The following is a 13,930-nucleotide window of genomic DNA, read 5'->3' as shown; positions in this document are numbered from 1 at the left end:
GATACACTGATTGAGGACAGAAAATCTCTCGAATGAGGTTCAATTGCTGTATGATTTTCATTGCCTAACTGTAGTCTATTGTCAAAGAAACCACAATTACATTTAAATTAAGATTGTCTTTGTTTGGGGGAGGACGGTTTTGAGGGGAAGGTAAACTTGAAATGTTCATTGGCCTTATCAGATCAACTGAATATTAAAGTAATTGCCTCGAATTATGTCTCATTTTAATTGGGGGTTTCAAAATTAAGGTTTAGTTTTACGGGCATGTCTGACTCATCACTTACATAAGTTTCTAATATTCAGTGGTTGATCAGTTCTGTTAACTTTCCTTCGGGTTTGTTTCTTAAGACTCACTGTCCTAATTTAAAAACTCATTGCATCTCACGTGAGCTTCCAACTGGTCTTTCCCATTCAAGTCTATCATCCCCAATTTGTTCATTCAGAAAATGTTTATTAAGAACTTACTATGTACCAGGCCCTGTGCTAAAAAGAAGGGAACAGAGAACTGTTAACCACTCTCAGACCAGAGAAGAGTACCAGCTGACAGTCTGACACAGAGGAAGAAAAAGTAAACTAGAACATAGCAGTTCATTTCCGAAGTCATCCTCAGTAATGATAACTATGTCTTCCTATGCTCTGTTTCCTTTCCATCTTTCTTTCTTTTTTTTTTCCCTACAAAGCCCTTTAAATCAAGTAAAACCGAGGCTGTAGGCTGCTAGTAACAAATACAGAGAAAGAACTCCTTAGTAGTAATACTGCACAAGTAATGGAGCCTGTTCCAAGGGTAGGGTGGAACACTTAGAATTGCTTTTTGAAGACCCCTGCTCTCAAAAGAGTAGACCAAAGACTGATTAAATACTCAAATTTTCCTTAAGTTGTCACAGTCAAGAGGACATTTGAATATGTGATGTAGTGATTGGTGAGAACTGTCTTTTATATCGTAGAGTATTTTCTTGCTGGATTTTATATAATCCTTTCTAGTGTATCAGTGAATAAAGAAACTACTTTTTTTCATCATCTTAAAAGCTGGGTCTTCTGTCTCCGTTCAGTACATTTTATCCTGTGAGTGTTCTGCTAGGCCCTGCAGACACTCTCTGCCCTCACAGATCTTGCACCGAAATGTAGGTGAGGAGGTGAGATGGGATACATAGAGGGATGTAGGAGGTCCAGACACATTACCTAGTATTCATATTTTCACACAAGGCAAGCTTCTGAATGCCCTGATTAATAATCCTTGGCATTTTGTGGAGAGTCAGAATTCTCCAGACACCTATCATTGTTTATTGTTTTTTGTTTTTATTTTTGAATTATAAAATTAACTTACTAAAATTATTTCCTAGGCACTTGTATATTGTAATATTTCCCTAGCCCCTAGTTGGCATAATGCCAAACACAGAGGGTAACTAAAGTTCTTAAGTATTTAGTAAATGAATAAATGTTGAGTAGACTTGACTAAATCTGAACTGAGCGCGAAATGCAGATGAATTCTTCCCTGAGGTTCAGTGTGGAGCAAGTTGGCAACTAACTTAATGACTCAGCTTAGCCCCTGGCTGCCAAAACAGGTTTCATTTAATCGGGAAGACAAAAAATCAGTTAGCATTTTGACTTACATAAGGTAGTAGAAATAAAAGTATTTCTTTTGTTTTAAGAGCTGCCGTTTAAAAAGTATACATCCATATTGATGCTTTTCCCTCTCAATTGGCACTTAAACAAAACCTCACTATTACGAACATTTTCCCAGGCCTACAGAAGTAGAGCCTCTGCGGCCAGCCACCCCTGCGACAGTTATCTGGGGTGGGGACAGTCTTGTTTCACTAATACCCCTATTCACTGCCCTTTTTTTTTTTTTTTTAATGAAAACACTTTAAAAGATTTTACCAGAATGCTAAATTGTTTTCAGATTAATTATGATAAACATTTGGGGGGGGGAAATATTCTATGTACAAATGAAAGTTAAGAGACCTGAAAAGCAATTTGGTAAGACATACCAAGGAACTTGTGTTTCATGTCCTGAGTTCCATTTCCAGAATCTGGCCTTAGGAAATAGGAATTAAGGCTAAGATCGTTGTACAAAAATGTTTATCACAGCATGGTGTATAATATTGAATGATTGAATATCCATATATCTGAGAGGGAATAAGAAGTTTAAATGATGGAATATAATATGTCTTTGAAGAATATTTAATGACATGAGGAAATAATGCTCTTGGAAAAAAGATAAAATTGCATCTGGGTAATAACCTACAATGTGTCATGTCTTTGGAAATATTTTGGACTGTGAAGATCTGATTTACTGTTACCCCGGTTCTAGTAAATCAAGCTTAACTGGAATTAGGTTCTGTAATTTCAAAGAAAACTTTTTGTTTTTCTGATTTTTAAAACATTGTCAGTTGCCAGCTTAATCCTTCCAAATTGCTCTTCACTTGCCGAAACCTGCATTGTGGCCTCATGTCAGTATTCAGGATACTGTACTTTGATTCATATAAAGAAATGAGAGGTATTGCTCATATTTTAGATGATTAATAGTAAGTGCATTTTAGGCAATAAAGTTTCCTCCTTGTATATAGGTTAGCCATCAACATTATTTTGTGCCCGTAGGCTTTTCTTAATAACTGAGACTATTATTTCCTTTGTCCTTAATTACAGATTATAAGCACACCTCAGAGACTAACCAGCTCAGGAAGTGTTCTGATCGGGAGCCCGTACACCCCTGCGCCGGCGATGGTCACTCAGACGCACATAGCAGAGGCTACCGGCTGGGTCCCCAGGTAAGAGCTGTTATCAGTTGCCAGTGTTTAAGCTTTTTTTTTTTAAAAAGCTGTAACCGTTTTCCTCACAACCTTGTCTTCTGTTCTTGTTTTATACTAATCTAGTTTTTAAAGACGAATGTGTCTCCTTTATAATTACTTATTTTAGTTCACTTCATATCTTAGATAGAAACCATTTATGGAGCAACCATTTTATTTTATCTTTATATTTATTTTTTTTCACAGGTACTGGAGACTTTTTATTTACTCACTCATCTTTTTTTTTTTTTTTTTTTTTTTTTTTGAGCAACCGTTTTAAAAGAGAGAAAAAGAGTATAAAAACTTATACCTGAATCTTCTGGCTTTTTTCAGCTCTGAAAGGCAACTTTATATGATTATGGCATTTAGCTGCTTTGAAGATGTCAAAACAATATAAAATGTAACTATACAAACATACAATGTTTGTCATGTATGTCAAAAATACAAAAAGATACATTCAATGTTGACTATACTCAGAATTTCTCTTATGAATTCTTATTTCCTTAAAAACCATAAAAGGAACTAGGAGAAAGAGGCCAAGTATATTGAACTTTTCATTGAGTTTCCCCTTGATTGTTTTGAAATACTGGGCAGTTCATATTTCTTCTGTGTTGCTGAGTGGTATCAAAGCTTCACTTGTTTCATCTTTACCTGTAAAATACCATTACTAAGCATTTTTCCACTAATTTAAACATCTCTTGTTTCCATAAAAGAAAAACAAATAGTAAAACTAATTACTCAAAACTTCATTCTGTCACTTTAGAAGTTATTTAGATCATTATTTAAATACTGTGCTGGTAGTTCTATCTTTGACTTAGAACTGTAAGTTCTAGTTGGCAGACAATAAATCTTGGTTGAGGAAAAATCTCCTTGCTTCAAGATTATTAAACAAATTAATGAAATAATCCTGACAAAGTATTTTAAGCCATATACATCTTCATATACCTACCCACATGCACGCACGCACAGAGACAGAAGAGTTTCATATGTATTCATACTTTTCCATTATCAAATGAGATGAGATGGCAGAACCACCTGTGCTTCTGTGGCCTTGACTCAGTCATTATGAGCATTCTCATGTGGGTGTAAGAGTCACCGGGATTTCTGCACAGCCCTGGGAGATTATAACATGAACGCTACGCGTGTGCAGGTGGGGTTGGCTCACTTTGGAGATGACCAGGGTTCGAATGTTTTCAGCCCCAGCTGCGCTTTATGTTGGGGGTGGTATGGTTGGCAGTGTTTTTATAGTCAGTCATTCCAGAGTAAATAAAAATTCTCTGTGTCTTTTTCCTTGTAAACCTGCAGTGTTTTCCTCCTTAAAGATTCATTGATCTCATTTCAAACAAGGTTATCATGTGATTTCTTGGTCCTTTGGTAAAATTTAAGTTTTTATTTTATGGATGCATCTTAAATGATTAGTTAGTTTTGTGTTTGGATATATTTGTTGTAGAATTAGACAAGTTACAATAAATTATTCATGAAATAAAGTAGTGTTTATATGTGTTCTTTTTATGCTTTTTTTTCTTCTTTTTAGTGATAGAAAACGGGCTAGAGAATTTATAGACACTGATTTTTCAGAAAGGTGAGTATGAGTGTGAGTATTTTGTTTGGGAGATGCTACTGCGTAGAGAGGTTTGGTTCCCAGACTTTGCGTTAGTTTAAGTTAGTGAGATGTTTTTATACACAATAACTTTGACTTTATTGAGTTTCTACCATTATTTCATACTACATTATTTATTTTATTTATATGGTTTTAAAAGAAATTATCCTGTGAGTAGATTGGCTTTGGTAGTATGTCAGTTAGCCCCCTCCCTCCTTTTGGGAGATGATGCATTCTACCAAAGTGAATGCTCCACATTACCTCGGCATGCCCAAACCTTCTACAAACTTTACTGAACACATTTAAAGATCATAGTGAATTCTTACTTCTTTCTTAAATAATACATCAAGTACAATGTAACCTTTCCTTAGATTATTAGGATAGTGCTTCTCAGTTCTCAGTGTGCATCAGAACCACCTGTGGTCTGTTGAAAAACTATAAGTGCCTACGTACCAAGTGTAAAACTCCAGGACTGAAAACTGTCACTTTCTGCAGGATTGAAAATTCACTTTCTAGTCATTGTTGAACATAAGTTCAGTATTCCACGCAAGCCACTGTGCTGAGTACGATATTAATGTTGCACTGCTAAAATAAGATGCCTGGTCTTACAGGCAGTTGAATTCTGTAAGATTATTACTGTTTTAAATAACACCTTGCCAGTTATGCTTTTAAATTTTATTTTTGATTCTAAGATTTTGTAATTCCCTTTTTCAATGGTATTTCAGTCTCCTTTCTCCTGTTAGGTTATCTGCTCTCAATATAAAAGTTGTCTGTCTTTTACATTTCCTAGTTTGCTGTCATCCTTCACTTGCTGGGCACTGAGAAGCTAGATGGCCAACTGTGTTAGAATTCAGTCTAAAATAAAAGGGAATGGGCTCTGAGTGAGGACCTTGGGCTATATATTTTAAAAGTGTGTATTCTTATATTGACACAGCTCTGCTTTAATTCCTTGGTGGCTCTTGTTGCTTGCTTCTTGGTTCTTAACTGCTTTGAACACAAAATCATCTCTGAGGAACTACTGTATCATATAGAAATATATGACAAAATGTTCTTTTCTCTCTAATGGAAATTACACTTTCCAACTGATACTGGTCTTTGTATTTATCCTAGGAAAGGGTAGGAGTGTAAGTCCTTACAAATGTATTTAGCAATGTTTAAGGCCTTAAAATAGAACTATTCATTAGTTATGATTGTTGGCAGCTGTTATTGCAAACAGTATAAAAATAAGATTCTCTTTATTTTCTCCTTTGTAAGAAAAAGGCCTCAAAAGATCACATTAAAAGTGCTAGGTTAAATTTGTTAGAATAACCATTGATTCGGCTTTGTCTTTCTACATCTGGTTCAGTGGCTTTTTTATTTTGCTAATGGTTTTTATTATTCTCTTTTTGTTTTTTAATATAATTTTTCTGTAATGAATCCCTCTCCCTAATCAAACCACAAAAATGACTACATGTGGTTTTTATTATTGTTCTTACAAATGTTTAATTTCCTCCAAATTTATTGTATTTTTGTACAGTGCTGCAAAAAGTCTTTGTTTCCCTTCTCCCAAGTGTTCAGGTTTAAAAAGCCAGCTCTCAACTCTAGGTTAATCTTTATTTCTTCTGTGTCTCATATGTAGATTTTAGTTTGCTATGTAAATATTTTTATTAGTTTTCCTCAGGGATTTATACATCAATATATGCAGATAGTTACAAGTTTTTTATCCTCATCTTACTGCTTGACAGTACAACTTGAGGTGTGTTTTACACAGTTGTTCCTTGGTTAAGGTCCTTTGCAAAAGCAAGTTGGTTTCTGAAGAACTTGTTTGGTGGGTTGGTGGGGTCCCTGGAAGAGAGATTCTCAACAGTTTTTCCCTGTATTCTGATCCACTGGGCTTCTTATCACAGAGTTTGCAGGAGAAGGAGCTGTGAAAATTCCGTTTCTGGTCTTGCATGGGGTTTTGATCCTGGAAGATGTTTGTTCACTTTCTCTTTTAACCTTTGGACAGAATCTGATGGTGTCTTCTAAATGCATCTCTTCCAAATAGGTCTGCTTTTGCTTTGGGACTTCTACTGGTCCTTAATATCTTTTTTTGTGTTGGAATTCAGTTAAAATTTTATTTAAAATAAACTAATACAACTTATACTATAAGTTAATAATAATCAAAATCTTTATAGTTAATATCTGTAACTGCTTAATGATGCCGATGACGTTTGTTCATCCAACACATATTTTGAAGATCTGTTAAGGGTTGCTGTGTTCTAGGCATCGGAGAGCATGATAAATAAGAGAAAAGTCTCTGCCCTTAAAGAGTTGATATGGGGGTGGACACTAAACTTTCGACTGTGGTAGGTGGTATGAAAAAGAATAAAAGGGTGGATGGCACATTACTGGCAGCAGGGTGGCTGCCTTAGAGAAAGCCTCTCTGAGGAGATCACATTTGAATGCAAAGAGGTCAGGCGTGTAAATCGCCCGGTGATGTGGGGCAGCCAGGGATTCCAGGCAGGGGGAATGGCAACTGTAAAACTAAAGGAGGAACCGGGTTGCTGTATTTGGGGAAGCACAGTGGCTTGGAGATAGTAAGAAAGGCAAGTGATAGGAGCCGAGGATGGAGAGGTGGGCAGCAGTCGGATCATGGACCGACTTACAGGTCACAGTAAAACCAAAGGAATTTGGTTTTTATTTGTAAAGAGGGTTTTAAGAAGAGAAATGACATCTAATTTACATTGGCTACTGAAATGGATTCTAAGGAGATAAGAACCGAAGCAGGGAAGTCTGTTAGAAGGTATCATAGGAGGCAGTGGCTTGTAGTGGAGATAGGGAAAAAATGAATTAGTTTTGGAGCTAGAACCAGCAGAGTTTAATAACAGATTGAAGAGAGGAATGGAGGCGATAAAGGATGGTTTTTTGGTTTGTTTTTGGGTGTTTTTTTTTTTTTTGCATGAACCGCTGGGGGAATATGGATGTCATTTACATTTATTGTTGTTAGGTTTGGGGAGGGATTGCGTTTTGTTTTAGATATAGGAAGTTCAAGAATTTTATTAGTTATCTAAGTGATAGTATCATTAGTATGGAAGTAGTTCATCAGCGTGTAAATGGTCATAGGCCTGGATGACATACCCAAGGAGGGAGAGAGTAAAGGTCCATGAGGAATAAACGTTTATTTCCCATCTCAAGTTTCCCCCCTTCCCCCCGCCACACTCCAGACACATACCCAATGGTAAACATATTTACGGGAAAGTGAGGGGTTTTTTTTTCTAAATTACTTTATCAAATTACTAAATTATCTTGCTGATTTAAATATTCTGGTTTACTCATTTTAATAAGAAATACAGTTTTTATTATATAATACATAATTTATTTAAATGGAACACATTTATTATACATGGGGTATACTGCTTTATACTACAAATTTTAGTTTTATATTATTTTTGTAAATAAAAATAAATTATTATTAGGAAAATATAAAAAGGGTACTGGTTGTGGATTCTTGTTAAGTCCCTAGAAAGAGAAATACTTTAATTCTTTGGGCACAATCTTTTTGAATACTTAAAATGAAATTATTATAGAAATATAACATGTTTTTCAAACTATACTATATTAGTAGTTTTATTTTCTTATTTCTTAATTTCTCAGTTTGGTTTTATTTGTTAAAGAATGCTTCCTGCTGGTTCTTTTATTTGATTTATGGCCATAGTGTTTACATCCTGTGGCCAAATTTAGTGTCATTTAGAAAGGTGATCTTGGTGTTTCAAAGAGCTCAGGTTCTAAGAGAGCATGTAAACTCTATCTGTTTAAGATTTAGAAAGGAAGATTTCAGTTAAGGATGATAAACTGAACACCACGTTTACACCCTAACCCCTAAAATCCTATTGACATTTTCATGCAAAACTAATAAAAGGAAATAAATCTCCAAAAGTGCTGTAGAAAGTGGTAGAGTTACAGATTTTTTCCAATTGGAAGATGAAAACTAGTGTGATTATAATGAAAGACGAGTGAAAGTAGAGAAATCCACACCTCAAAACACGCAGAGAAGTCCGCGTTGGGGATGGGAGCTGTCCCCGCCCTGCCCCGCCCTGCCCCGCCCTGGCCCGGAGGGCCTCCGGCCTGGAGTCTGCACGTGTAACTAGCAAGGAAGAGCTATTGGGGGAGTAACGAGGGTGCGGAGTGAAAAATACCCAAGGAGCACCTCAGCCACCTAAACCTTCCCAGTCCTCCACGTCCTTGCCCTTGTACCTCCCATCCCATCTCTACAAACAGAGAAATTACACCAAAGACAGTTCCTCAGGCTGAAACCCAGAAAGTTCATCTCAAGGAAGCAGGACCCCTGCTTTGGTTGAGTTTCTGACTGGCTTCTTTCCTTTAGCTTAATTTCAAGGTTCATCCACCCTGTGGCATAAATTAGTACTTCATTTCTTTTTATTACTGAATAATATTTCATTGTGTGGGTATATCACATTTTGTCTATTTGGACATTTTAAGTTGTTTCTACTTTTTGGCTATTGTGAATGATGCTATTGTAAACATTTGTGAACTAGTTTTTATATGGATTTAAGTTTTTCTTTTTCTTGTATGGAATGGAATTGCTGGGTCATATGGTAATTCTTTGGCCTTTTGAATAACTGTCAGACTATTTTCCAGAGTGGTTGTACCATTCTGTATTTTCACCAGCAAAAGATTCCAATTTCTCCACATCTTTGTGAACACATATCTGTCTCTTTTATGTGGATCTATTTCGTTAGGGTTGATTTTCATTTCCCCAATGGCTGATGGTATTGAGCAATTTCTCCTGTGGTTATTGGCTGTTTGTGTATCATCTTTGACTAACATCTGTCTGCTCAGATCCTGGAGACTGTCATTTCATTACTGAGTTGTAAGGGCTTTTAAAAATATAGATACAAGACACTTTACAATTTGCAAAAAAATTCTATTCTGTGGGTTGTCTTTTTCACCTACTTGATGGTATCCTTTGAAGCTCAAAGGGTTTTAATTTAGACTATGTTATGTTACCTGTTTTTCTTCTCCTGTTACTTATGCTTTTGGTGTCATATCTAAAAGAAAAAGTTGCCAAATCTAAAGTCACAAAAGATATATGCCTATTTTTTTTCTAAGAGTTTTATAGTTTTTGCTCTTACATTTAGGTCTTTGGTGCATTTTGAGCTAATTTTTATAGCATGTGACATTTTATAGCATGTGACAAATTAATGTTACAAAATATATGTAACATTAATTTGTCTAATGTAACCCAAAAGCATATAGAGGATGTGTGAAATGTAGGCATTTTTTGGCATTTATTTTTATAACATTTTTACAACCATTTCAATTTTTTAAACAAATCTGGTATTAAGTTTATTTAAAATTATTAGCTAAATTAGAAAAGTAAATTTTGTATTATTTTAAATTCTTATTTTATGATGGTTAATCAGGCATTCCTGAACTATTTTTGCCAAGAAAAGGCACATCTTTTCTGAGTGTGGCAGCATTCGTAATAAACTAAATGTGACAATGGAAGTGATTTAAAGAATGAAGAATAGAGTTTGTATTTGTTTTGTTTAGAAACGTGACCTCTTTTGTATAGAGTTTGATGTTTTAGCCATAATTAATGGTGAAATGCTAAAGCCACAGCATTTTATTTTATAGAGATATACTGGCTAATGAAGCCATGGAACCATCAACATTTAAGCATGAAAGACAACGTAAACAAGTTCGAAACCAGAAGAACCACTGAGAAAATAAATTACTGTACAGCTATCACCACTGTCCATCTCTAGAACTTTTCTGACGACCCCATGCTGAAACTCTGTGTACCCAATCAAGCAGTAACTCCCCACCTCCCCCTGGGTCCAGTAGCGAGTTTTGCTTTCTGTCTCTGTGATTTTGACCATTCTAGGTAGAGGAATCATGCAATACTTACCCCTTCATGCCTGGCGTGTTTCATTTATCAGGTCTTCAGGGTTCATTCATGTTGTAGTATGTTTCAGAATTTCATTCTTTTTTTGAGGCTGAATAATATTGCATTATATGTACTGTATGCATCGCATTTTTCTTTTTACCTATTCATCTGCTGATGGCTGTTCGGATCATTTTCACCTTTTGGCTCTTGTGAATATTGCTGCTATGAACATGGATATACATATATCTGTTGGACTCTGCTTTCAGTTCCTCTAGGTGTAGCCCCAAAAGTGGAATTGCTCGATCATATGGTAATTCTGTTTAAAGTTTTGAAGAACCACCATAATATTTTCTACACCCACTTTACATTGTCATCAGCAATGCGCAAGGATTCCAGTTTCTCCACATCCTCACAGCGCTTCTTGTTTTTGTTTTTGTTTTTAATAATAGCCATCCGAATGGGTGTGAGTGGTATGTCATTATGGTTCTGATTTGCATTTCCCTAGTGATATTGGGCTTTTTTTTATGTGCTTATTGACCATTTGTATATCTTCTTTGTTCAATTCTTTTGCCCATTTTTTAATTGAGTTGTGTTTTTGTTTTTGGGTTCTTTTTTTTGGTTGTTGTGGAGTTGAATTGAGTTCTTTATATAGCCTTTTACCTTTTAATTTTTCTTTTTTAACTAGAGGCATTGTTCCCTTAATTGTTAAAGAAGTTTTTATATAGAATGGGTTGCTAGGACCAAATCTCTTATCTGTGTACAGTAGGTATTGGCTGTCCTAACTATTGCTGAATTTTAGTATAGAGACATTGATGAGGTTTTGGCACATGCTCTACCAACCTTTCAAAGAAAAAGCTTAATTTCTTGATTGAGTCAACATTCAGTTCTATATTGGTTATAAAAATTCTTGAGCTCACAAAGAGGAAAATCACCTCAGGTGTACCAAATGTTTTATGCAAACTCTATCATTTAATCCTTGCAATATCCCTGTGAGACCGATATTTGTGTCCCCGTTTTTCTGATGGATAAAGACTGGGTCAGAGTTAAATGAAACAAACTTCTCAAAATATGTAACTATAAATAGTTTACCAGTGATGATATTTAACCATAACTCTCCTCAAGTTTATTATCAACTCATGTACTGAACCCATAAAACTCTTTTATGTAGTCTTGTATTTATGTTTCAGGAGTGTGTTCTTCAGCATTCAAAGTCTAGTTGTTCTTATTTAAGGACTGTGTTTAGTTTTCTTCGTTAAGTATTACCCATGTATGACTGTAAAGGGTAAGGCAAGCAATCGCCCCAAACTACCCTATGATTATTTTATTGCTCTCTCCCTTTTTTAAATATTTTATTTATTTTTAGAGAGAGGGGAAAGGAGGAAGAGAGGGAGAGAAACATCAATGTGTGGTTGCCTCTTGTGCACCCCCTCCTGGGGACCTGGCCTGAAACTCAGACATGTGCGTTAGACTGGGAATTGAACTGGCAACCCTTTGGTTTGCAGGCCGGCACTCAATCCATTGTGCCACTCCAGCCAGGACTCTCTTTTTTAAAAAGACTAGAATTACATGAAAAACAACAGCCTGCTTTGTCCCTGGCTTTTAAAAGTATATAAACACTGAGTCAAGAATTTTATTTACTTTAAGCCATTATCCAGTTTTTAACCTAAATATAAAACCCCATACACAACATATTTCCTTCCAAATAACTCCTGTACTCCTATTTTTAGCAGTTCTTACTTTTGTCACCTAACTTGTATTAATGATATAAACCTATGTGTGACTAGCCATTTGTATCTCAACGCACCAAACTAAGGGTTACTTAGCATAGAATGGGCTTTGCATGGAAGACAGTATAGCAAATGGGAACTGGGGGATTCTTTTCCAAAATGAAATTACTTAGAACACTGACCAGCACTTACTTAACATTCACTAAGTATTTACTATTTTCCACCACCACCACCACCACCACCAGGTTTAAACAGGATAGGGACGTAGTCGGGTTTATTAGAAAGATCCCTGTAATGGCCATGTGGAGGAAGGATTGAAATGCATCTACACAGCACAAGGGAGAGCAATTACAAGGTCCTAGTTATAGGCTGAGAGAGATAAGGGCCCGAACTAGGGCAGTGGGAACAGATAGAAGAGGTTAAGTTAATTAGATTTGATAAAATTAGATCAATTAGGGAGCATAGAATGAATCTGGTGTGCTGGCTTGGTGATTGGGTGGATGGTTGTCACTCAGCTACTGTAGATAAGAGCTGCAGTAGGAGCCAGAGTTACGTATTGTACATGTTGAGTTTTCCTTTGTGTTAATATGGTGGTGTCATGTGTAAGGACCCCTTCCTGAGAAGGCTGGTCTGAGCGTAGGAAACTGGGAGGCTAAGGACTGGACCCTGTGTAAATAATCAAAGGTATGGTTGAACTGTTCTGATTCTCTTCTTTTTTTAGTTAACTCTTTATTTTAGAGAATTTTAAATATAAAAGTAGATGGTTCATTTATAAGCCGCCTATGTACCCATCTCTGAATTTCAACACTGATCAATTTATGCCATATCTTATTTAAATATGCCCCCTCCTATATTATTTTAAAGCAAATCCCAGAATCCTATCATTTCCATCATAAATATCTCAGTGTTTATGTCTAAAAAGACACCTTTCTATAACATGTCTATCTCGTTATTATACCTAAGAAAACTAACAGTGATTCCTTAATATCAAATATCTAGCAAGTATTCAAATTTACAGTTGTTTCAAATGTCATATTGTAATTTTTTGTAAAATAAAATGCAGATACAGAAAATCATCAAAAAGCGAATGGACGACTGATGAACCCTTTAAGGCACACACTCTTGTAACCATCCCGAGCTCAAGAATTATAAGCCCAGGAGCCCTTCCATGTGTCCCGTCCTAGTCACGATCCTCTCTCACCCCTATAAATAACCATTCTTGTGACTTTTATAGTAATCGCTTCTTGCATGTGTAAGTAGTTTTATCACTTAAATGTGCCTCCTTTGGCACTACATTTTAGTCTTGCCCATTAAAGAAAAAATTTGGTGTCTCTTTTTTATATAGCTTTCCCCTCTGTCCTATTATTTTCCTTATACTTTAGTTGTTGAAGAAATGAGACTATTTGACCTATGGAATTTCTCACAGTCTAGGTTTTGTTGATTGCATACTCATATGCATCTTAATATATTTTCCTCTGTTTTCTGGATTTCCTGTAGTTTGGCAATGAGAGTCAGAGGCTTTATGAGATTAATGTTCAATCCTTTGGCAAGACTATGTATAGATAGTGGTATGTTCTTCCATTAAGAGGCACATGAAGTTTGGTCATCTCTCTTTGTGCTGTGTACACACTTATTGCTTGTATCTATCAATTCCTTGTGGGTTGCAATTAGTGTTATTCTAATTCTGTCCTTTTCTTTTCATTTACTATTGGCACTACTTTTATATAAAAACCCTTTCCCTCTTCTGTTTGTTTACGTGGAGGTACAGTTCATATAGTAAAGCAAAATAAATGCTTGACCCGCAGTTTTCAAGATGATGAATTTGTTTCTATCTCCAAAGGTGAACAGGCTTTCCCTTTCAAAAAAAAATCATTATGAGCTGATGAATTTAAACATGTTTTGATGGGTTTCTTACATAGCAGTTATTATCACTATTGAAGCCTAA

General features: G+C 35.7%; 1 protein-coding gene across 10 annotated transcripts in view; it reads left to right on the top strand.

Moving 5' to 3' along the window:
* The window catches only part of TFDP2 (transcription factor Dp-2), a 169,975-nt gene that overhangs the window by 124,312 nt on the left and 31,733 nt on the right, over positions 1–13,930 (top strand). For all 10 annotated transcript variants that reach the window (XM_054595460.1, XM_054595457.1, XM_054595453.1 and 7 more), the window contains 2 exons: positions 2,647–2,768; positions 4,321–4,368. In XM_054595460.1, the coding sequence (XP_054451435.1) occupies positions 2,647–2,768; positions 4,321–4,368 (170 nt within the window). The remainder of the gene's footprint in view (positions 1–2,646; positions 2,769–4,320; positions 4,369–13,930) is intronic.

This window comes from Pteronotus mesoamericanus, unplaced genomic scaffold (assembly GCF_021234165.1).
Source record: "Pteronotus mesoamericanus isolate MK-2021 breed Mesoamerican mustached bat unplaced genomic scaffold, CSHL_Meso_final scaffold_54, whole genome shotgun sequence".
In the NCBI taxonomy this organism is placed as follows: Eukaryota; Metazoa; Chordata; class Mammalia; order Chiroptera; family Mormoopidae; genus Pteronotus; species Pteronotus mesoamericanus.
Note: the sequence above shows the minus strand (reverse complement) of the source record. Positions and strands in the feature narration are given on the sequence as shown.